This window comes from Girardinichthys multiradiatus, chromosome 6 (genome assembly GCF_021462225.1).
Source record: "Girardinichthys multiradiatus isolate DD_20200921_A chromosome 6, DD_fGirMul_XY1, whole genome shotgun sequence".
Taxonomy (NCBI): Eukaryota; Metazoa; Chordata; class Actinopteri; order Cyprinodontiformes; family Goodeidae; genus Girardinichthys; species Girardinichthys multiradiatus.
Genome location: NC_061799.1, coordinates 31,400,755 through 31,425,967, shown reverse-complemented (window position 1 = coordinate 31,425,967; position 25,213 = coordinate 31,400,755). Strand labels below are relative to the sequence as shown.

Here is a 25,213-nt window from a genome sequence, read left to right as displayed (position 1 = left end):
TAGTAGTGGTAAGGGATCGCCAGCTTAGCGTTAGCTTTAACTCCACCATGGTAACCCGTTCTGCTGTTTCTCTCTCTGAGTCTCCTCCTCTCTCCTGCTCTCTGTGTCAGATGTTCAGTTACTCCTCTGCCTCCTTTAGTGATAATGGTACGTGTAATAAATGTAGCATTTTTGTAGCTTTGGAGGCGAGGGTGTCGGAATTGGAGGCCCGGCTCCGCGCTGTTGAAAAACCAGCAGAGAGCCGAGGCCCCTGCGTGGAGCCACTGAGGGTAGCGCCCCATAGCAGTCCTTTAGCAGAACCCGCGCAGCCGGGGCCTCAGGCCGACTGGGTGACAGTATGTAGAAAGCATAGTCCTAGAGCATAGTCCCACAGGTCATCACCAACCCGTCTGTGTTTCTAACAGATTTTCCCCACTCAGCGACACACCTGCTGAGAAGCCAACTCTCGTAATTGGCGGCTCCATAGTCAGGCACTAGAGACACCAGCGACCATAGTCAAATGTCTGCCAGGGGCCAGAACGGGCGACATCAAATCCTACCTGAAACTGCTGGCTGTGGATAAGCGTAAATACAGTTAGATTGTTATTCACGCTGGCGGTAATGACACCTGGTTACGCCAATCGGAGGTCACCAAAGCTAGTGTTGCTTCGGTGTGTAAGTTTGCCAAAACAATGTCAGACTCCGTAATTTTCTCTGGTCCCCTCCCCGATCTAACAAGTGACGACATGTTTAGCCGCATGCTGTCATTCAACCGCTGGCTGTCTAGGTGGTGTCCAGAAAACGATGTGGGTTGCATTGATAACTGGCGAACATTTTGGGGAAAACCTGGTCTGATCCGGAGAGACGGCATCCATCCCACTTTGGATGGAGCAGCTCTTCTTTTTAGGAATCTGGCCGAATTTATTAGTTCTCCAAAACTCTGACAACCCAGGATTCAGACCAGGATGCAGGGTTGTAGTTTAACACTCCTCACTGCAGCTTCTGTACTGCTACCCACCCATTACCCTATTAAGAAAGTGTCTCGCCCACGGCCAAAATTGAATAGATTAAACAATAATGTAAAACGAGGAAATCATGAAAATCTTTTAAAATAAACACAACTCAGACCGAGAAGAAAAATAAAACAATTAAATGTGGCCTACTGAACATAAGATCTCTCTCTTCAAAGACATTGCTAGTTAGTGACCTGATTTTTGACAATCAGATTGATTTATGTTGCCTCAAAGAAACCTGGCTGCAGCAAGAGGATTATGTTACTATAAATGAGTGAACTTCTACTAATTATTTACATTTTGACATTCCTCGAAATACTGGGCGAGGAGGAGTAGCAACCATCTTTCAGTCCGATTTATTGATTAGTCCCAGACCAATCAATAGCAACAACTCTTTTGAATATTGAATCCTTAGTTTTCCTCATTCAAAATAGTTTTCCTCATCCAAATTGCAAAGCACTAAAACCACTTCTGCTTGTTGTTTTGTACCGTCCACCAGGCCCTTACTCTCAATTTTTAGATCAGTTTTCAGACCTTTTATTTGATTTAGTGTTAAATAGAGATAAGGTTATTATAGTGGGGGATTTTAACATTCATGTTGACACTGAAAGTGATAGCTTAAATGTAGCCTTTAATGCTATCTTAGACTCAATTGGCTTTGCTCAAAACATTAACAAACCTACCCACCTTTGTCTTCATTCTCTGGACCTTGTGCTGACATATGGCATTGAGTGTAAAGACATAACAATATTTTCTCATAACCCTGTCCCATCTGACCATTTTTTAATAACCTTTGAGTTTAATTTAACCGAGTAATCCACACCTGAAAGAAAATTTCATTATAGTAGATCATTATAAGAAAATGCTGTAACAACCTTTAAATAGTCTGTTTCACTTTTAATTTACTCATTATCACAGAAAAACACAGTGGAGGGCAATAATTTTGTTTCTTCCCCTTCACAAATTCATTCTCTTGTTGATAGTGTTACTTCATCATTGCGTGGTGCATTAGACAATGCAGCTCCCTAGAAAAAGAAGGTAATTATTCATAGGAGGCTGGCTCCCTGATTTAATTCAGAGCTGCGTACTTTAAAGCACAATGTTAGAAAATTTGAGAGAAAATGGCACTTTACACACCTAGAGGATTCCTACTTAATCTGGAAAAATAACCTACTGTTGTATAAAAAGACACTTCGCCAAGCCAGAACAGCTTATTTCTCATCATTAATAGAAGAGAACAAGAATAATCCTAGGTTTCTCTTTAGTACAGTTGCTAAACTTATACAGAGTCATAACTCTGTTGAGCCATCCATTCCCTTATTTCTCAGTAGTCATGACTTTAAATAAATTCAATTCAAAGATACTTTATTGATCCCCGAGGGGAAATTAGAATTCCAGTACAACCCATTCAAACATACATCATGACACAAGACCAGGGGGGGGGGACGGGTCACCAAGGCTTTGCTGCCCACTCACAGGCGCTGCCCTTGCTAGATGAGAAAAGAGGCCACATTAGGTAAGTAGTGGGAAAACAATCCTATTTCACACGTTATCCAGTTTGAGATTACAGAAAACCTCAGCACAAAGAAGCAACAAGTTGACAAAACAACATCATGCCGGGAACGGTGAAGGTGGTGTGAGGGGTGCATATGTTTATCTTGAACATGTGTGTGTGTGTGCAAGTGAGTGTGTGCAAGTAAGTCCATGAAGCACTGTCACAGAGGCCATTGTCCTTGATGGTTTGTTGGAATGTACATCAACCAGCCAAGTTCTGAGCAGGTCCATAGATGTCCTCAGGGAAGGGAGGGGGCAGAGGGAGCAGAGTGTCATGTTTACATAACTTCCAGGAGAGTTGAAGATAGCCAGCCATCAAGGCCGTGCAGGGGAGCCAGATTCAGAAAAACAATAATTATTTGGGTTAGGCTGACTCTTAATTTTCCGTCAGCCTTGAGAGTCTCGCTGGTGCTTCTCAAAGGCGAATCCAAACAGCCAAATTCCTGGTCTTTCTGCCAGATCCGAGCGAACAACTTTCTCCAAGATTTATCTAATTTCACCCCTGAGTCCAGGAACCGCAACCTGCCTGCAATCCTGTGTAAGGATCACATCCAGTCTGCGATTCAGCTCACATAACATCTCAGTCTGAGTGTTGATCGCTCTGAAAATCCCATCACACATGCCAGGCAGCCTTACAATGGCCAGAACAGCTGCTGACATTCTCCAAATTTCTCCAAATTTCTCGATATGCCAGGTAACCGCTGACTCCAAAAAGCAGAAATCCTGATATCAAACATCCAATTATATACACATCTTCCACATCCTCGACTGACATTATCGACAGACACACAATTCTTCTTAAATAAAATGGATTCTATTAAAAATAAAATCTTTGACATACTCCCGAAGATGATTACTTCATCCTCAGCAAGTGAGACAACATTGGAAGTAACTGTAGAACCTGATGTGTGTTTGGACTGTTTTGATTCTGTGGAGCTTCTTGAGTTATCAGAAATATTAGCTTCATCTAAACCTTCAACTTGTATGTTAGACCCAATCCCGACCAAATTATTTAAAGAAGTGTTCCCTCTGATTACCAGCCCCATTTTAGATATAATAAATCTATCCTAAGTAAATGGATATGTACCAAAAGCTTTTAAGGTAGCTGTAATTAAACCTTTACTTAAGAAACCTTCGCTTGATCAAGATGACTTAAAAAATTACAGACCTATATTCAATCTTCCATTCTTATCTAAAATTCTTGAGAAAATAGTTGCTAATCAAATGTGTGAGCATTTACACAGCAATGACCTGTTTGAAGAGTTTCAGTCTGGCTTCAGAGCTTATCGTAGCACTGAAACAGCTCTGCTGAAAGTCACTAATGATATTCTTATGGCCTCAGATAATGGACTTGTGTCTGAACTGGTTCTGTTAGATGTCAGTGCTGCATTTGATACAGTTGATCACAATATTCTGTTAGAAAGGCTGGAATATTCTGTAGGGATCAGGGGAACAGCGCTAGGCTGGTTTAAATCTTATCTGTCTGACAGATTCCAGTTTGTTCATGTAAATGATAAATCATCTTTAAACTCCAGGGTTAATTTTGGAGTACCACAGGGTTCAGTATTTGGGCCAATTCTCTTTACTATATATATGCTTCCAATAGGTCAAATTATCAGGCAGCATGGGATAAATTTTCACTGTTACGCTGATGATACTCAGTTTTACTTATCCATAAATCCTGATGATCCCAACCAGTTAGATAGACTACAAGCATGTCTTGAAGACATAAAAACTTGGATGAATTTAAATTTTCTGCTTCTAAATTCAGACAAGACAGAAGTTGTTGTCTTTGGACCGGAGTCTTTAAAAAAGAAACTGCTTAGTCAATCACTTAACCTGGATGGCATTAAATTGACCTCCGGTAATAAAGTAAAAAACCTTGGTGTTATTTTTGACCAGGACATGTCATTTAAATCCCATAGTAAACAGGTTTCTAGGATTTCCTTCTTTCACCTCCGGAACATTGCCAAAATTAGAAATATCCTATCCAGGAGTGACGTTGAAAAACCAGTCCATGCATTTGTTACTTCAATGCTGGACTATTGTAATTCTTTACTATCAGGATGTCCACAAAAGGCAGTTAAAAGCCTTCATCTTATTCAAAATGCTGCAGCAAGAGTTCTGATGAAAATTAAAAAGAGAGATCATATTTCTCCTACTTTAGCTTCCCTTCATTGGCTGAATTTAAAATTCTCCTCCTCACATATAAAGCCCTTAATGATCTAGCTCCATCATACATCAGAGATCTGATTGTTCCATATATTCCTAACAGAGCATTTCGTTCTCAGACTGCAGGTTTACTGGTGGTTCCTAGAGTCTCTAGAAGTAGAATGGGAGGCAGATCCTTTAGTTATCAGGCTCCTCTCCTGTGGAACCAGCTGCCAGTTTATGTCCGTGAGGCAGACACCCTGTCTACTTTTAAGGCTAGGCTTAAAACTTTCCTTTTTGATAAAGCTTATAGTTAGAGTGGCTTAGGTTATCCTGAGCTATCTCTGTAGTTATGCTGCCATAGGCTTAGGCTGCTGGAGGACATAATGACCACTTTACCCTCGTTGCTACATTCTCCCACTACTCTCCAATTTTGCATTATTTGCTGTTATTTCAGCTTCTAACTTTATGTTCTCTCTCTTTTCTCTTCCTAGAAGGTAGACCTGGCCTGACTCTGTGTCTACCTGTGACACCTTTCTGGAGGGGGGCATTGTCCAAGCTTGTGTTGGCAACAACTTAATGCCCACCCTCTACTGATGATCCACATGGTCTGACCCTGTCTTTCAGTGTTTAACCCTTTCTCTCTCATAGATATAGCTACTGACTGAGCTTTTACTGTGACTAACTCTATGTGCTTTCTTTCAGACTGACCTTGAAAACTGGCTCAGAGTTTATCTGTTCTTTCTTTCTAGATGAAACGACTGAAGGAGCTACATCCATTAACATTTACTTTTCCTTCCCATAGAAAGAACTCCTGGATCAGTGCTTCTTTGTGTCTCTGCTCTGTTCTCTCAAACCCCCAGTCGGTCGTGGCAGATGGCCGCTCACACTGAGCCTGGTTCTGCTGGAGGTTTCTTCCTGTTAAAAGTGAGTTTTTCCTCTCCACTGTCGCTACATGCATGCTCAGTATGAGGGATTGCTGCAAAGTCAATGCCAGGGACTGTCCACTGTCTCTACATGCTCATCCAGGAGGAGTGAATGCTGCAAGTCACTGACTCAATCCAATCTGCTGGGTTTCCTTAGATAGAAAATCTTTTTATCCAATTTGAATAAATAACTGAATCTGACTGCACTGTTCAATGGTTAGGATTAATTGGAATGTATGTACCTGACTTTTGTGAAGTGCCTGGAGACAACAAGTGTTGTGAATTGGTGCTATATAAATAAACTGAATTGAATTGAAACTGCAAATAATAATAAAAAAGTCTCTAGATGTGCAAGATTTGTAGCAATAAATGGAGCAAAACGTTTTTCTATGAAGTATTGACTCGGAGGGACCGACAAGAAATGCCGGCCACACTTCCATTTTCAATATTACATTACATATGCAATTCCCTTGTGACATGTTAGTTAGACATGTGGTTTTAGTCAAAACACTGCAGTTTTATATTGACCATGAAAAAAAAACCTACTATCAGCCTAGGTGGGTTTAAGCTAGTCCAATCAGTTGTGTTCCAGCTTTGGCTTGGTAAACCAGTGTCAGACCAGTTATAGCTACCACATCAAGTTGTAAGAAATAGGTTTTGCAGATGACAGTGTTAACTAACAGCCAAAATGCACCATACATAAACACACACACACCACTGAGAATTAGGCTGATGAACTTTGGTTGATTCCGATGTGTCCTTCCCATTGTCACTGCTCTGGTAGGTTTGCATTAGTATTTTGCTAGACTTAATTGGTTGTTTGTACTGAACTTTGCAATAACCCATTTTTTGGCCGGTTCTATGCCAGTTGTACTGTGTAAATGTTTTAAATCAATCGTAATTGTCTGTTTACTAGGTTTTCATGCACTCATAAAGTAGTTATGTTTAGTAGGCTTTCTGAATTCTCTTTTGACTCTGGCTGCTTTTCTTGCTTTAAATATCATCCTTGTATTTGACCATTACAGCATGCTGTGTAGTCTTTACAGCAAAGCATGAGGAAAGCAAAGAAGTAAAGAATCTATATCTTATCAGAAGAGCACCCCCTCCAAAAAAAGTTCAGCAACTGCATATAAACCTGAGGTTCCCATGTTAGAATCAAAGGGGCCTAAAACTAATAAAACAACAAGAAATTAAAAATATAACAAAAAAAAATTAGTAAAAGCAAAAGCTCAATAAAACAAGTAAAATACCCCTCAAAATATATAGTACTTTTATGCCACTACTGCAAAGCTAGACTCACACATACACTTAGAACCCACTACTCTCATCTTATGGCTTATCCACTCCATCACACGTGTTCATATTCACATGAGCTCTCACACATTCATAAACAAGCATCTGCCACTAAGCTTCTTACTGTATACCAGTGTGCTTGTGTGTTTGTATTTGAGGCCAGAAGTGCAAGATGGGGCTGCTGGGCCAGAAACGGATGGTACGCACAATTACAGGCAAAACTCCAGATCCTGTTCTATCACTCAGTCCTCCACGCTGTCCAGACCGTTTAAGAGCACAGCTAACAGCTTGTCAGTTGATCACTGTCTGTTTCAGCTGACATTAGCACATAAAAACAACATATACTGAAAACGTTCATATCATTGGGATACAAGCTGTGTTAGCATATATTAACAAAATACAATTTCAGAAGAGACCATTGTTAAACTTGGGGCAGTTTTTTCAGCCGAACCACGCTATGTTCCTATGAGGAGTTACATTCGTTCAGCCATGTGGACCGTACTTATCTGCCTCATGAGCTGCAACTTGTCAGTCAGCTGCAGCTCCCCCAATAATGGAGTAAGCTTTTGGATGTTGCCTCGGTTGACAGAACTTAAGATGATATTTTTCTATAAAACCTGGAAAGGGTGTTATAGATATTTCAAAGCTTCTGAACTCATAAAGAGCTGATATGCCAAATCAGCTGGTGCAACATACATCTTACTAGCTTGTTAGCATCCAGCACTCTGAATAAGTATTTACTTTTTCAAAAACTGTTATGAAATCTGTCTTCTGCAAGTAAGGTAACTATCACCGATAATAACTCATCTGAACTAACTTTTTAAGCTCAAGTTCACTTAGGTTATGTATCAGCAATCCTTATAAAGCACCAAGTCTGGATGAAAATGGTTAAAAAGTGGAGGTATGGGAGTGGCCTAGTCGAAGTCTGGACTTAAATACGATGGAGACGCACGCAGTGGCATCAACTAAACAGGTAATTCAGGCTTAAAAACCCTCCAATGTGGCTGAATTAAAACAGTTCTGCAAAGAGTGGACAAAATTTATTTCATTGCCATGTAAAAGACTAATTTCTCTGTTATTCCAAACTCTTTATAGCAGTTGCTACCAAGGGTGGCAGAACCAGTTCTTCAGATTTTGGGGAGAATAACTTCTTTTACATAGGGTTGGATTGGTTTGGATAGCTTTTTTTTTTCCTTTTAGCAAAATAGATCATCATTTGAAATATGCATTTTCTCATTTGCTGATGTTATCTGATGCTAAAATGTGTTTGTTGATCTGTGCCAAAATAATAATAAAACAAAGAAAGAAAAAACAGCAGAGATTTGTAAGGAGCCAAATGCTTTTTCATGGCACTGATAAGGTAAGGCAGTGTACATTAATAAATTATTTAAACAGCAAGTGCTTTTTGCACAGCTTTACTATTAGCTAATGTTACCCTTACTTAGCCTCTTTGGTCATTCCAAACTAAAAGAAACATTTACTTGTGCTTTCAAGCATTCAGCTAAACAAATTGGACAACACCAAACTAGTAAGGTCATAAGCTTCTCAAATTCTGAGATACTAGGCAAGAATAAGAGTTTGCTTTGACTAAATCTTTGGTCCAAAGAGTCCTTTTAGAAATGATCTGCAAAAAGACAAGTTTGTGCATGAACATGTTTTTGACTGAAGTTGTTTTAAAGGGGACATATCATGCAAAATCCAAAAGTTGAGTTTAGTCTCCAGGTGTTGCGGAGATATCTTTATATTCTGTTTGGTTCATATTTTTTAATCCGTTCAGTTTGCCGAAATACTCTATGAAAACAACCGACACAGAAAAACGTTAACCTGCAAATAACGCTAAAATGACAACAGACCTCATTTTAGACATGTATTGTGTGTTGATATGATGTCTTGGCCATGGCTTTGATAGCAGTAGTATCATGCCTTCATGTTAGTGCTGTGTGCTGATTTTAACCGTACTGCGTTATTGAATATTATTATTACATTAACAGTTTTGCATTGTATTTGCCATTATTATCTTGTTTCTGTGCCGCTTGATAATTTGATCTCTGCTATCAAACTACAAAAATGGGCAAACGGGCCGGAGTGCAGCGCTTTCCAAACTGGAGGGTTGGTGACGGGAGACCTACACCAAAACGAGTTGCTTTCAGATGCACCTCAGAACAGGGGTAAAAGAGGGGCCTGTGGAGCTAGAAGAACATGGATTTCAGACCAAAGCATTGCAGTTCCACTTGTGATTATGATTATGATTACTGATTAATTAATATTTATCAAAAATTATAATTAAAAATCTTAATTCAGAAAAATAGTTTCTTAACCAAAAATCATTACTTACAAATAGAAATCAGAGATGTCCTCTGGTGTTGTGATTATGGGGTCAAAGCCCTTAATAATTACGATTAGTTAATTATCATTATTAATTGATAATTATTAACCAAAACCACAAAATTTTACTGTTTAATCAACCGCTCACCGAAGGTGGGGGAACTTTGACCTTGTTTTGAACGATAACTCACTCTTGCTCGAAATAAACACAAGTGCTTCTCTTACACATATACAGGTCCTTCTCAAAATATTAGCATATTGTGATAAAGTTCATTATTTTCCATAATGTAATGATGAAAATTTAACATTCATATATTTTAGATTCATTGCACACTAACTGAAATATTTCAGGTCTTTTATTGTCTTAATACAGATGATTTTGGCAAACAGCTCATGAAAACCCAAAATTCCTATCTCACAAAATTAGCATATCATTAAAAGGGTCTCTAAACGAGCTATGAACCTAATCATCTGAATCAACGAGTTAACTCTAAACACCTGCAAAAGATTCCTGAGGCCTTTAAAACTCCCAGCCTGGTTCATCACTCAAAACCCCAATCATGGGTAAGACTGCCGACCTGACTGCTGTCCAGAAGGCCACTATTGACACCCTCAAGCAAGAGGTTAAGACACAGAAAGAAATGTCTGAACGAATAGGCTGTTTCCAGAGTGCTGTATCAAGGCACCTCAGTGGGAAGTCTGTGGGAAGGAAAAAGTGTGGCAGAAAACGCTGCACAACGAGAAGAGGTGACCGGACCCTGAGGAAGATTGTGGAGAAGGGCCGATTCCAGACCTTGGGGGACCTGCGGAAGCAGTGGACTGAGTCTGGAGTAGAAACATCCAGAGCCACCGTGCACAGGCGTGTGCAGGAAATGGGCTACAGGTGCCGCATTCCCCAGGTCAAGCCACTTTTGAACAAGAAACAGCGGCAGAAGCACCTGACCTGGGCAACAGAGAAGCAGCACTGGACTGTTGCTCAGTGGTCCAAAGTACTTTTTTCGGATGTAAGCAAATTCTGCATGTCATTCGGAAATCAAGGTGCCAGAGTCTGGAGGAAGACCTGGGAGAAGGAAATGCCAAAATGCCAGAAGTCCAGTGTCAAGTACCCACAGTCAGTGATGGTCTGGGGTGCCGTGTCAGCTGCTGGTGTTGGTCCACTGTGTTTTATCAAGGGCAGGGTCAATGCAGCTAGCTATCAGGAGATTTTGGAGCTCTTCATGCTTCCATCTGCTGAAAAGCTTTATGGAGATGAAGATTTTATTTTTCAGCATGACCTGGCACCTGCTCACAGTGCCAAAACCACTGGTAAATGGTTTACTGACCATGGTATCACTGTGCTCAATTGGCCTGCCAACTCTCCTGACCTGAACCCCATAGAGAATCTGTTGGATATTGTGAATAGAACGTTGAGAGACTCAAGACCCAACACTCTGGATGAGCTAAAGGCCGCTATCGAAGCATCCTGGGCCTCCATAAGACCTCAGCAGTGCCACAGACTGATTGCCTCCATGCCACGCCGCATTGAAGCAGTCATTTCTGCAAAAGGATTCCCGACCAAGTATTGAGTGCATAACTGTACATGATTATTTGAAGGTTGACGTTTTTTGTATTAAAAACACTTTTCTTTTATTGGTCGGATGAAATATGCTAATTTTGTGAGATAGGAATTTTGGGTTTTCATGAGCTGTATGCCAAAATCATCCGTATTAAGACAATAAAAGACCTGAAATATTTCAGTTAGTGTGCAATGAATCTAAAATATATGAATGTTAAATTTTCATCATTACATTATGGAACATAATGAACTTTATCACAATATGCTAATATTTTGAGAAGGACCTGTATGTGAACATTTATTGATACCATATAGCCCCGATATAATTATTACTCTGGTCCAAAAACCTTCACCTAACTAACAAGGGAATAAAAATTAGTACCTAACAATAATAATAAAAGAAAATATTTGCACATTGAGTGTCTATGAAGATCAAACCAGCAGTTCTATGGACAAAATGTGCAATTTGGGTTAACTTGGAAAGAGAAGCCCTTCTGGTGTACTGATGCGTTTCGATGGCGGCGATCAGCAGGTAAACGGTGGGCTGCGCCCTTAGCCACTTTCAGCTGATTGCCCCAAATCTCGAACAAAGGGTCATTAAACTCTGAAACGAGAACTCAGTGGAAAACCTCTGGTAATAAAACTGAGACAAAGGAGTGGTCAGCCCACGATGCCCAGACCGCAGCTGCTTTGAATGGAAAACTTTTAAAAGTCCAACTTCTAACTCCTGGCTGATTGAAACATGAACACGCACCATGCTGATCGCTGATCGCTCTCCGATTCAGCCGCTTGCACAGCAAATCAAAAGCAGCTCAGCATAAATCACTTCAATCAGTATTGCATGCAACAAGTTGATACCTTGGATTAACTACTGGTGATTCTAAATCACCTCAAACCATGCCTTACCCTCCCAGGGCTCTAAATACACTGATCCGATTTAATATAAAAAAAGAACAAAATTACTTTGACGTTGATTTCTTCTCTCCACCGGTTTGAGGATGGGTCATAGGTCTGAAGAAGAAAATCGAGGGGGGGAACCAGAGTGATACACGTCCGTGATCAACTCAAAAACGGTAAACTTCTCATCCGTCCAAACCAGGAAAATATGAGGAACGGTTGCAGTTGACTGAATCAACAAGGGAACTCCTTGGAAATAAAACCTCTCTTCGATCGGTATATGAATCTACTGACCTCCTTGTATCAGACAGAATTCCAGCTTTCAAACAAGATATATGTGGAGGAAAAAAAAAGTAACTCGCCTGTGAGTTTCTGTTGCTCCAAATTTGCGCCTCCATTACGTTGTCTCGTGAGACAAGCTGGAAATGGCAACTTAAAAGTTTATTTCTTCAACTTTTATAGCTCTGATGGCGTCAGCTTCAATGTCCATCACTGCAACGAAGGCTGAGCTGCGCAGCGCAGTCGGCCCAAATGGATGACCACAACACAATTTATATAGACCACAACTGAATGATTTAGGTGGGACAAGGAAGGATTTAAAAGCATGATATGTCCCCTTTAAGAAAGTGAAAGTCCACTTTTGTCCCTCTCTGACTAGCCATTAGTTTCAGCTTCAGGTACTAATTAATCTAGATTCATACTAAATGAGATGCCAACAGAGTCATCTACTCTAATCTTTGAATAGAGCCTAAAATCAAGAATTCTGAACTGTCACTTTCAAATCAACTGTTGCACACAAAGAAGCACATGTGCAAAAGAACCATCCCAAATTGTAAATTACAAATTAATTCATGTGCAGAAATATGTGATTCTTCATAAAACCATCTTTAGACCAGAAAAAAACTAACAGCAACAAAAAGCCTTTTTAAGTAACTCTTATAATCCAGTAATAACCTTCCACCTCCATCCTTGTTTCACTCCTCCCCCACATCCTACCAGATAAGGAGCCAATACTCACCCAGGAGACATTCTTGGTCTTTAGCAATTTAGACATGGCCCACAGGTGGAAAGAAGAACCCGACGCCTGACAGACTCAATGTCCTTGCACATTCACAGACGCTAAGACTGCATTTAGCAGCAGTGGCGGCATCCTCCATCCTCCACTGTCTGCCTCTTTGCCAACAAACCTCACCAGATTTACATCTGCCTGGAGCCTCGCCTGCCCATCAGACCCAGCGAAACATTCTGCAAGGAGGAGGAGGAGGAGGAGGAGGAGGAGTGGGAGCCAAAGAGAAACAAAGACGAGCTCCAGAAGAGGCAGAAATAGAACTTGCATAAAGTTCCATCAGTCTTCTGCCTGAATCATCCTCTTCTTCCTCCTTGTTGGTGGTTGCCTGATCTCCCTTAAATTAATTAAATCCATGAGAATATGAAGGCAAACATCTAGCTGATGCATCTCCAAAAATGCTATGGGCAAAACCAGCAAACAGCTAACTTTGTGCTCCTAACATCTGGGGAAAAAGAGATTAAGAAAGGGCACGAAGAAAGAAGAACTTTGAGGCAGATGGATGGCAGGAAACTGAATAAAGTGGAAGCAACCAGTTGGAACAGAGAACAGCAGGTCGGAGGGCATGTTACCGAGACCTAACTAGATTAAAGAAAAACAATGTTTTGACCTGTAATGCGCTTTTATTTCCATACCATGTCAAATTGGGCAAAAACACAGGGGATACATGGACCTCTTCAGCCTGCATGTCTGTATCCCAGCTTATGTTATCTTTTGCTGTGATTGTAATCTGGCCAATGAGCCTCTGATTGGTCAGTCAGTGAAAGAGAATGATTGGTAGAACAAGAGATTAATAGAATTATACACGATCATCTGTTTTTCCAAACCCAAAATCACATTTGAATGGAGCCTCTTCAAGGGCTTTGAAGACATAAAACATGATGTGGGGAATTCTACAATAAATTTTGCACAAAAAGGTGGCCAATTATATTTTGGTTGTACAAATGCTTATTGGCAATACATCTTATTCTATTGGAAAACTCGTTTATTTGCCCATTAAATTGTGTCACATTTGTGAGAAAAATCTATTTTCCACATAGTTAAGCATGTGGATTGTTCTCATAAAAAAAATAGCCACATCCTCTGTCATTACTGAACAACATATTTGCTATTGACTCTCGTTTAATGCCACTTTTTGGAGTTGTTGAAGAAACAAGATATATTGACAACTTAACACTTAATTTATTTAACAAAAACGGGCCTGAGTAAAGTGTGAAGAACTGTCAAAGTCACAACAGTCTGGTATCGTTTCCCAATGCTGGTTACCAGCTTGGTCAAACACTGCTTTGGGGATATCAACCAGCATTTGTCGCAAGTCAACCAGTGTGGTTTTGTTGTTCACTCTGGCACAAAAAGCATGCTATCGTAAATCCTAGTGTTGAATGTTCAATAGAGTTGAGGTCAGAATTGTACGCAGGTCATTCCTTTCTCACCACTCAAATTCTGGAGGTAGTCTCTAATAAACCCCACTGGAGGGCAAACATTGACATCCTGTAGGATAGAGTTCGGTCCATAAGGATGGATATATGGGAGTGCCACTGGTTTCAGAATCTAAACGCGAAACATCTCTGCAATGAGATTGCTTCCTTTGACCACAATATTTATTATTTCCCACAACATCACACTGCATTCACTGTAAGCTGTTTGGCAATGGCAGAGATTTGCCAAGTTTTTCATGGATGTAACCCACATACGTATCTCTATCATTTAACCCACATATGCAATTTCTCAGAAATGTGGCACTATTTCATGGGAAATAGACATGCTTTCTAATGGTAAAGATCTATTGCCATTAAGGATTACTAAAACAAAGGAAAGAAAATCCACCAAATACAAATTTCCTTACATTTTGTGTTGAGTTTAGATTATATTTTGATTCACAGTATTTTGAGAAAATTGATTCAGTTTTTTTATGATATAATTTTGTCCAACTCTTTCATTTGTTAAGCACTAAATTATGAGGGGATCATATTTAAATAACTAATATGACAACTGAGTTTAGTTGTCTCACAAAATCTCAGTTCAGAACATACACAAAAAACATTTACAACTATGGATTTGTTTTATTTTTTTTATTGCTTGACAACTCAGAGCTAAAAATGATTTGGCAACACACAACAACAGACTGACACAACTTACATCACATGTAGCTGCAACTTAAATCTTTTCAGTCCTTTATTAAATATGAATTTAATCCATTTTTGTTTTACAATAAAACAGTTTCTGCTTCTGAAAAATTATTTTTGTCTCCAGCTTATGTCTAGGCATTTACAGTGAAAAAGTTATTATTATGTCATTCACATCTAACCTATAAGTAAATTTTATGAGATTTTTCTAGAATAGGTAACTGCTGTGAAGCTTACTATTGATTGTAAAACGGCATTAATGGTAATCAAGTTGTAAGTTGTAAAAGCACAGAACCCGCGTGCCAGAGTCAAAAAACGTAAGATGACAAAGTTATATGAAACTCATTTAAGGTATAAAATGAGTTAAATATAATTTTAAAAAGAATTAGGTTAACTTAAAACATCATCTGACTGGGGATGCACTGATATAAAAATTTGGGCCAATTTCGATATCCAATATCTAAATAATGACTACCATTGGCCAATGCCGATATATTGTGTATCCCTACTTGTAACACAGCTGTTGGTAGAAAGGGAGTGCACATCTGGGTAACAAAGATGATCAGAACCAAAACAGAAATTACAAAGTCTGTTTGATTGCTGCTAGAATTTTAGGTCTTTTGAATAATATTTTTCTCAGAAAGTGCATTTTGTCACTGGTGTAAATTGCAAGTAGATGAGGCTTTTCACAAAATGCTTTTAAATACTAGGATCAGATGGCATTATTGTTACGCCTTTAACCCATTGGATTTCTAATGATTTTCTTTTAAACCTAAAGCTGTCTGTGGCACATAAACTGTTGGTGACATGTGTGTTGTTGAAGTATTACAAAGAAAAAACAGAACAGGTTAGAAATAAATCTGAATTAATAAAAAAAAAAGTTGCAAATGTACTCACTTTATCATACTTAAATTGAACCTTTTGTTTATTGTTTTACCTTTACTGAGCCTAAATCTTTTAGGTTGGGTCTTAGTAATGGCACTCTAAATTTGACTACACAGCACAAAAACATAAGTGCATTAAGAGATGGTTTGGGTTAGGGTTGGAAATATTGATGTTTTTATGGTCTACAGAGGGTTTACCAAACTATATTCAGACACATACAAATACATCAATGGGACTTCACTGAATGGAAGAACCAGGTGTCATTTGTTTTGGTGACACTGCTTTTGTTCGTCCTGATTTTCCAAGCTCTTTTTTCTGGCTCGTTGCTGAGGTGGGCACTTGTGCTATGTAGCAGTTACCGCATGTGGTAATCTGCGAAGCTTTAAACTGACAGTCGAGAGCATGCCTAAAGCCGACAGTAAGCCAGCTTCATGTGGGGGAGTATGGTGACGATAATGTTCTCTACAGTCGACGCCATCACAAAATACACTGTTTTAATTAACATCATCATATCAGCTTTAACAGGACTTACCAAAAGAAGTGGAGACAGGCACATTCACACACATTGAAAAACCAAGAAGGAAGTATAGATGAGTTTGAGAAGCAAGTTAGAGGAAAGGCAGGAAAGAGAAACAGGTAAGAAAGAAAAAAGACCATTAAGCCTGGTTATATCATTGAGAGAATAGTAAACCTGTACTTGCCCATCCTCTACCAATCTTTTTTTATCTTAAATTCTTTACTCAGCTGCCCATTATTTATGTTATCTACTACACACAAAATGTTTAATAACAGGGACTATATTTACTATATTTACTACTGTGAATGTCTCATGTACATCTAGAAAACTTCTGTCTTGGTTTTATTTGATTTCAGTGACTTGTTCATAACAGGTGATCAAAACATACTGATTGATAGACTTGAAAGTTGGTTGAATTGTCTGGCACTGTGCTAAATTGGTTCACTACTTGGCAGACTGGGATTACTTTGTGTTATGTGGTAATTATATATATGAGTGAACAAAGATCACATTCTTCAAGGCATGGTTTCCAGAAAAATGCATTCAACTTAGATAACATAGAACTCAGTGCTAGAATCCCCGAAGCTCTTGATAAAAACGAATTTGCAGTGGATATATTTGTAGATCTTTCAAAAACATTCAATAGGATTGATCATGGTATTTTGCTTTTTAAAGTATATAGATATGGTTTTAATTGCTTAGCAATTATCTTTTAAATCAAGAGCAACGTGTTTGCTTAGAGTGATGTAAAATATAATATACTATAGTTTCTCCCAAGGATCCATTTTGGGACCTTTATTGTTTCTTATTTCTTATTAATAATCTTGCTACTATATCCAACTCTGCTTTTCTATTTGTGTTTGCAGATGTCACCTGTCTTTTTGCTTTCAATAGATTTTTAGCTAATTTAATTAAAGACATTTATTTAATTATTCTAGATGGTTCCAAACAAATAAGCTATCATTAAATGTAAAAAAAAAAATCGAATTTCATGTTATTTGCAGGTAAAAAAAAATCAAATAGGGAACAGTATAATGAGCATATCAACAACGATGTTTCATCAAATTATTTAGGTGTTTTAATTGATGACAAGTTATCCTAGGGGGAATATTTTGGTTTAGTCTGCAAAAAACTAAAATAAATCATTTAGTATTCTTAGAAAATTAAGATTAAGGCTTTGTACATAACTCTACTTTCCTATCTTTGTATTATAGTTCCATTTATCCTTTTTAACATATTGCAATATTGTTTGTCCCTAAATTGTGATATTTGAAAGTGGATTTACAGATTGATTGTATCATTTATTTTGTAATCAATTCTTCACTGTATAAGTACTCAGCTAGACAGGCTGAGAATCTCCATCTACCATTGTTTAAAACATCATACTGTCAGTTTTCTTTACTGTACTTCTTATGTAACCTTTTGTCTCATTGTCGGTATATAAGATTTGTCCTTATTCGAAACAAGTTAAAAATCTGATATAAAAAACTATTTTATTTTGTCATCTAAGTGCCCTGTGTATTTAGTTCACTGATGCTTTATATACATGTATTGTTAATATACTGTATCTTTTCTTAATTACTTGGTATGTTTCTTATAAACCAGTACTAGTTTCAACCGAGCTATCACAGTCTTTCTTTCTTTTGTGCTTTTAACATTGTGTTGTTTTATTTGCATTTTTTCATGTTCTGTAAACTAATAAAATAAAATATGGCTACTCTTAATCAAGACCTATATACTCCACCCAGCTCAGCTTATTACATATTACAACATATCTTCAAATGTGTATACCAATAAAACTAAACTTTATGTTTCACCATAAAACCACAGTATTTCACAGTCACTAAGTAAGTGTGTCCATACTTTGAATGTAAGGATTTGTCAGAATTTCCTCCACCTTAATGCAGAAAGGATATAAGCTATTGTTTTTGGCCCCAAATGGATAAACAATCACCTTGACTCAATGAAAGTAAAAACCTAGGTGTTGTGATATACTGAGAGCTGAATTTTAACATCCATAAAACATGTAATATTAAATCTGCCCACAACAAGTGAGAAAACATTTCCAGGATGCAGATGACACAAGCAATCTGGTGCCGGCTTTAATTTTTAGGAGGTTAGATTATTGTAATGATGTCTTTACAGGTAAAAATGAATCATGTAGCTGCAGCTCATCCACAGTTATTCTGCTGAACCAAGAAAATCAATGATAAAGTCCTTAAATCTCTGCACTGGCTCCCTGTTTGTAAACGTTGTAAATATTTCCTTCTTTATTTTCCTCTAGGGTGCTCTGAATTACTTTCGGCATGAATAGTACAGTTTAAATAAACTTGCTATTCCTTACTTTTCTTAAACTCTAAACCAGTTGGAAAGCTTCCAATAACTGTTACCAAAGGATTAATTTGGAAAACCTTCTACCTGCATTAAAAGGGTAAGCCTTCTGACATTTAATTTTTTGTCATAAAAAACCAAAGTCCAGCTGAGAATAAAAGGAAAGAATTACAGGTGCAAGACTCCCCACTCTAAATCCACTCCTTGTGTAATTGAGCATGCTAACAAACTGCAGATTAAAAAGATGCTTGGATGAACATGTGTGAGTGAATTAACTGCTATCTCCCCTACTGTAGTCCATCCCCACTACCCCCACTGCAAGACTCCACTGTTGCTATGCGATCAAAAGGGTGTGTGTGGATCCTGCAGGTGATGCTGCCACTTACATAGGTGGACGGCACTCTCCGCCAGTGTCCCAGCCCACAGCAATGCATCAAGATCAAGACATCAAGTTTTAGGAAGAGAAGAGGACAGGCTGGTTGAGCCTCCGGGGGGTGGGTCGCCTTAAGACCAGTTCACAAATACTCTCAGGTCGCAATGAGAGAAGCTCATCAGGGAGTTTAAGGATCCCATGGGAGATGAAGACTCAAATCTACAAAGTCCACAAGTTATTAAATGTATGGTAGGAGGATGGAAAGGGGAGGTCACCTGGGGTTACGTGTCTGCTTCCTTTTTTGAGACCAGGTCCAGGAAATCCTGACAGCAGATATCTAAATATCCGCCACCTAAGTAGCATTTGTTAGTCTGAAGAGCAGCAGGATTTCTTAATGTCTTTGTGTTAATATGCTCACCTCATCTGTAAGAGAACAGGTGGTTCATCTGTCGGTTTGTATCTTTGCCTTTCCATTCCACCTCACCTCTATCAGTGTCTCAGCTTCCCCTGTTGAGAATCCCTCAGCCTGCTCTCCAGTTCAAACACCGAGAACAATCTGCTGCTGAAACTAAATATAATTTTCTTCTCTGTGAGTCTCTCAGCGCTCTTCAGTCTCTCACATTAGTCTAGTCAAAGCTCCTGCATCACTCCACATCCATCTTGCTTGTCCTCATCCCTCTCTCTTAAGCCCACTGTAAGAGTCCAGAATCAGACAGTTTCAGGTTCAATTCTTTTCAGTCCTCTTTTTCTTCCACCTCAAAGATTCCAGCCCTGTGGCTCCTCCTCCTCCTCATCCACTATCTCTCTTTCTCGCTGTGCATGCTATTTTCTTCCACAGGGGTACTGTCTCTTCAGGGGCATTTTAGCTTACCTGAGTCACCCTTTGCGATCTTGTTGCGACTGTCTGTGTGTGTGTGTGTGTGTGTGTGTGTGTAGAGGCTGCAGCTGAAGTGCTGCCCCTCTCTGTTGCCATGCTAGAGCCGGGTAACATTCGGCTAGCGCAGGAGAAACACAGCCTGAATTTAAATGCGCCTCCAGTCTGTCAGATTTACAACACCTCCTCTCTTGCTCATTAGCCTCCTATCTCTCTTGTTTCTCCCCCTCGACACTATCTGCCCAATCTTTATGTCCGTTGTTTCTCGATATCATTTTCACAAGCACCTTGTCCAAGCTAAGTGCCCATGCATTTGTTTTATTTTGAGTAATTTTCTTTTACTCTTCTACATTCTAATTTAGGGGCTAAAAAAAACGTTTTTCCAACTTATTACAAACTTATTAAAGTTAAAAGCTATCCGGACAAAAGAAAAAAAAAAAAGAAATCTGAAAGTGCAGACAGTAACTCCCCATCTATTTAAACCCATTTTAAAAGACTGTCATTTTGTTCAAGCAAAACTAGGAAGCAACAAGCTTCTAGGTTCTAATCTTGCAATAACAAGTAGGTAATGTTTATTATGGTGTCATTCACCACAACAAAACTAAACAAATGGCTGAAATTGCAAAAGGACTCAGCTTTGTACAGTGCCTTGCAAATGTACCCTTAAAAGTTTTTTCTATTTGGTCATATTACAACCGCAAACTCCAGTGTATTTTATTGAGATGTAATAGAAAATACAATTGGTGGAAGAGGGACACGGAAAAAAGCTATTGTTGAAAGAAAGCTGTAAGACATCCTACCACAACCATATTCAAGGTTCTCTGGTCAAATGAGACCAATTTAACCATTTTCATTTATATGTAATCTGTATGTGTGGGGGGAAAAAAACTAACTGTACACATTATCCTGATAACACATAGTGGTGGCAACATTATGCTGTGGGATATGATCTTAATGACTACATAGATGGAACTAAATAAAGGGAAATTCTGGAGGAAAACCTGCTTTCCTAGTTTATGATTCGAAACTGGCATAACAAAGCATAATGATGTAGTAGAATGGCCCAGACATAAATCCAAATTGAAAAGTCCAAGAATGTTTGTCCCTGTACATTAAAAACTGGTTAAAAAAAAAAAAAAAAAAGAAAGTACCGCAACATTTGAAACGAGGTTCTACAAAGTATTGGTTCAGGGAGCATGAATACAAATGCACACCACACCTTACAGATTTATATTTGTAGGAAACTATGTATTATTGTTCTTCCGCATCCCAATAAAATATGCTGAAGTTCTTGGTTGTAACGTGACAAAATGTAGAAACAAAAATCAAAAATACATTTGAGAAGTGCTTTACATTTAAAGTAATTGCTTTACAATTTTGTTTGAATTAGATGTACCAATCTACTTTGCATGACCTCTTACTTATTGACTTTGTTTCATCGTAAACATTACTTAAGCCTGTGCCACTTACCTAAAAAACAGAAAAGACAGTAAGAAATTTAATAGGTTCATCAAATATGTCTTGGCAGTTTGGAAAACTCTCATAAAAGACAATGCATTCAATTTGGCCAAATTGTTTCTCCCCACACAGGGGAGTGGGAAGTAGTCAATATTGGGAGGGTTTCTAGTCATGAAGTAGAAATAGAACTAGGACTTTCAACAAGAACTTTCAGTGTTTTCCTCTGATGGATAACAAGCCTGTCTAAGTAATTAAGTTATTCCAGACATTGATTACATACAGTGGCACCCACAGTCATAGTCATTTCTGGTAAAGATCAGTACAGAATTCTCAAAATTGTCCATCTTTTATTGCCATACACTGAAGAATTTGCCGCAGTTCTCTAGAGTGAGATTTGGAGATTTTATTCCTTCGTTGAAATTCTCCGTATGTGGTGGCATCATAAACTTTGTCCAACCTTGGTTGTCCCAGTTATCTTACTTGATACTCAAATTGCAGATACAAGAAAATTTGGTTGAGTTACTATTCTCTTGTTACCTGACTTAAGATCAACATATGCAATTCAAAACCTAAGTGGGCTTGATCTCTTGTGTTTCCCATTTTGAAGAGTGGCTGAAAGATTTAGGCCTCTTATTTATACTACAGGATACAGAAAGTCTTAATAACCATATTTTAAGTCTTAAACAAAATATAAATAGATTATGACAGGAATGCTTCACGAAAGGAAGGTGTGTATGTAAAATGAATTTAATGCTGACAAATCAATCAATCAAGCTTTATTTATAAAGCACTTTACACACCTAAACTGACCAAAGTGCTACACAAAATACGAAATAAGCAGTAAAAGTCCAGCATCCACTACAAAACTAACAGAATAAGAACAGTTAAAACACCAAAAAATAGGTAAGTAAAAACTAATAAATGAGAACTGTTCATTGATGAACAGGGATTTTCAAGTCCTAAATGAAGAGGAAGGGGTGCAGACTGTTATTTTTTCCTTTGATCATCTTTGGCAGTCCGTCTGTGTCACACAAATGAAAAAGTGTGTCCATCACACCACCAAGCTGCACTGCAAAGAAGCCCTCATGTGTTGCTCGTGCTGCACTAATACCTTCTTGCAGATTACTATATGAATTATTGAGAAGCAGGAAGATCATGGCTCTGGGGATATTAGGGGGAAGTTAATTTCATTTTTTATGCCCATAAATGAAAACCAGCCAGATCTGTTTTTTTTACTGTGAGCTACAGCTGCTTGGCTGGTGTTTTATTACTCATATCTTTAACAAGTTTCTCCCAAGGTTCCATGGGAATTTGTTCAGATTTATTTTTCAAGTTTTATTATTTCCTCTATTATTTTGGAAAAAACTGGCTTGACGTATTGCTTAACATGATTTAATGATTCAATCGAAGCCCATCCATCACAGGAACTATGTGAATCGTGGGTGTAATTCTGTTTAACGTGTCCTGGTGGAAGAGGGAAAATTACTTTGCTGTCACTGTAGAGTTCTGCACTGATACAATCACAGATAGACATCTAAAAAAGAAACAAAAGCAAATCAAAGTTATGTTAAAAATGTCCTTTTAATTTTATTTTGCTTCATGTTCTGCATTATTTAAATTTTTTGTTCACTGGTATGTGAAATTTAAACCTTGATTCTTGTTCTCCCAGCACCCAAGGTTCAGTGCTCCTCATCCTTCTTCAGCCCTAAGTTTTGGTGATCTTCATCTTGACAGCCTCACCTCCTTCCTGATTCCGCTGCAAACACTGGTTGAATTCACATTTAGAAAGTAATCTATTAACTCTACTTATGTTGTTCAAGTTAAGTTTTGTGTTTTATAAACGTTGAAATCATGTACACAGCTCAATTGACTCGTACTGATACATAACACTTTTTTCAGAATTTTACAGTAACTTATTATTTAATGAAAATAATCTTTGCTGGGTTTAAGCCTGTTTAAACAGAGGGCTTCTCTTAGTGGCACCCTCACTCATTTAGTTTATATAGCTTTAAACAACATTTTTACCTGTGTTTATTCTGTACTAATAAATATGTAATATTTAATATTTATTATTTTTTATGTATACAGATGTACATATTCTAAAAACAAAATGTAGCAAGAAAACATAGGTGTAAAAATATAATAAATATACAGTGTCTTGCAGAATTATTCATACCCCTTGTACGTCTTTACATTTTGCCAGATTGAAACTCAAAATTTTAGTGTATTTTATTGCATTTTAATGTAATGGACGGACATAAAGTAGTGCATAATTGTAAAGGGAAGAAAAAGAATACATGATTTTTACATTGTCTTTCCAAAGGAAAATTTGAAAAATGTGGCAATAAGTCCCCTTAATCAAGTCCTGTGCAACCAACTGCCTTCAGGAGAGATATAATCTAGAGTCCAAATATGTGACTTAAATATCAGCCTAAATCCACCTGTCCTGTAAAGGCCTTAGATGTTTGTTGAAGAACATTGGTTAACAATCAGTATCATGAAGACCAGGGAACACATTGGTCAGGGAGAAAGCTGTGGAGAATTTTAAAGCAGATTTAAAGGTATACATTTCTGTTTCTAGGTTTACCACAAGACATAGGGGGCACAGCAAGCACACAGAACAGTGTACTTGGGACAGATGGCACCAAAACTGAAGTTATTAGCCTACATCCAAAACACTAAATGTCATGAAAAAATAACACTGCCTGAATATCACCCTGAACTACACCACCTTAACGATAAAACATATATAAGTGACTCAAACGTTTTGAAGATTTTCTTGGCACTAGTTGTCTTTATTGAACTGTAGATTGACAGAAAGCAGGGCGCAGAGAGAAGGGAAAGGCATGCAGCAAAGAGCCTGAGACCAGGAAATGAACCCAGGATAACCGTGTTGAGAACTACACTCACCAGTCACTTTATTAGGTACACTTTACTAGTACCTTGTTGGACCCCCTTTTGCCCTCAGAACTGCAGAACTGCCTTCGTCCTTCGTGGCATAGATTTGACAAGGTACTGGAAACATTCCTCAGAGAGTTTGGTCCATATTGACATGATTGCATCACACAGATGCTGCAGATTTGTCGGCTGCACATCTCCTGCTCCACCACATCCCAAAGGTGCTCTATTGGATTGAGATCTGGTAACTGTGGAGGCCATTTGAGTACATTGAACTAATTGTCATGTTCAGGAAACCAGTCTGAGATGATTTGTGCTTTATGACATGGCGCATTATCCTGCTGGAAGTAACCATCAGAAGATGGGTACACTGTGGTCATAAAGGGATGACATGGTCAACAACAATACTCAAGTAGGCTGTGGCGTTGACACGATGCTCAATTGGTACTAAGGGGCCCAAAGGGTGCCAAGAAAATATCCCCCACACCATTACACCACCACCACCAGCCTGAACAATTGATACAAGGCAGGATGGATCCATGCTTTCACGTTGTTGACGCCTAATTCTGACCTTACTATCCGAATGTCGCAGTAGAAATTGAGACTCATCAGATCAGGCAACGTTTTTCCAATCTTCTATTGTCCAATTTTAGTGAGCCTGTGCGAATTGTAGCCTCAGTTTCCTGTTCTAACAGGAGTGGCACCCAGTGTGGTCTTCTGATGCTGTAGCCCATCCGCCTCAAGGTTCGACGTGTTGTGCATTCAGAGATGCACTTCTTCATGCCTTGGTTGTAACGAGTGGTTATTTGAGTTAATGTTGCCTTTCTATCAGCTCGAACCAGTCTGGCCATTCTCCTCTGACCTCTGGCATTAACAAGGCATTTGTGCCCACAAAACTGCCGCTCACTGGACATTTTCTCTTTTTTGGACCATTCTCTGTAAACCCTAGAGATGGTAGTGCGTGAAAATCCCAGTAGATCAGCAGTTTCTGA

General features: G+C 38.6%; 1 protein-coding gene and 1 long non-coding RNA gene across 3 annotated transcripts in view; both read right to left on the bottom strand.

The window, feature by feature from the left end:
- LOC124869799 (voltage-dependent L-type calcium channel subunit beta-3-like) overlaps positions 1 to 19,661 on the bottom strand; it is a 56,072-nt gene extending 36,411 nt beyond the window's left edge. The window contains exon 1 of one of the 2 annotated variants that reach the window (XM_047367938.1): positions 19,005 to 19,661. In XM_047367938.1, coding sequence (XP_047223894.1) covers positions 19,005 to 19,052 — 48 coding nt within the window. In that variant the 5' untranslated portion in view covers positions 19,053 to 19,661. The remainder of the gene's footprint in view (positions 1 to 19,004) is intronic. The other variant, XM_047367940.1, reaches the window with a different exon arrangement.
- Positions 19,662 to 22,084: 2,423 nt separating this feature from the next.
- On the bottom strand, positions 22,085 to 24,936 carry LOC124870318. Its single transcript, XR_007038735.1, has 2 exons — positions 22,973 to 24,936; positions 22,085 to 22,857 (listed from the first exon to the last, which is right to left on the bottom strand). It is a non-coding gene; the product is annotated as an uncharacterized LOC124870318 (long non-coding RNA).
- Positions 24,937 to 25,213: the final 277 nt, after the last annotated feature.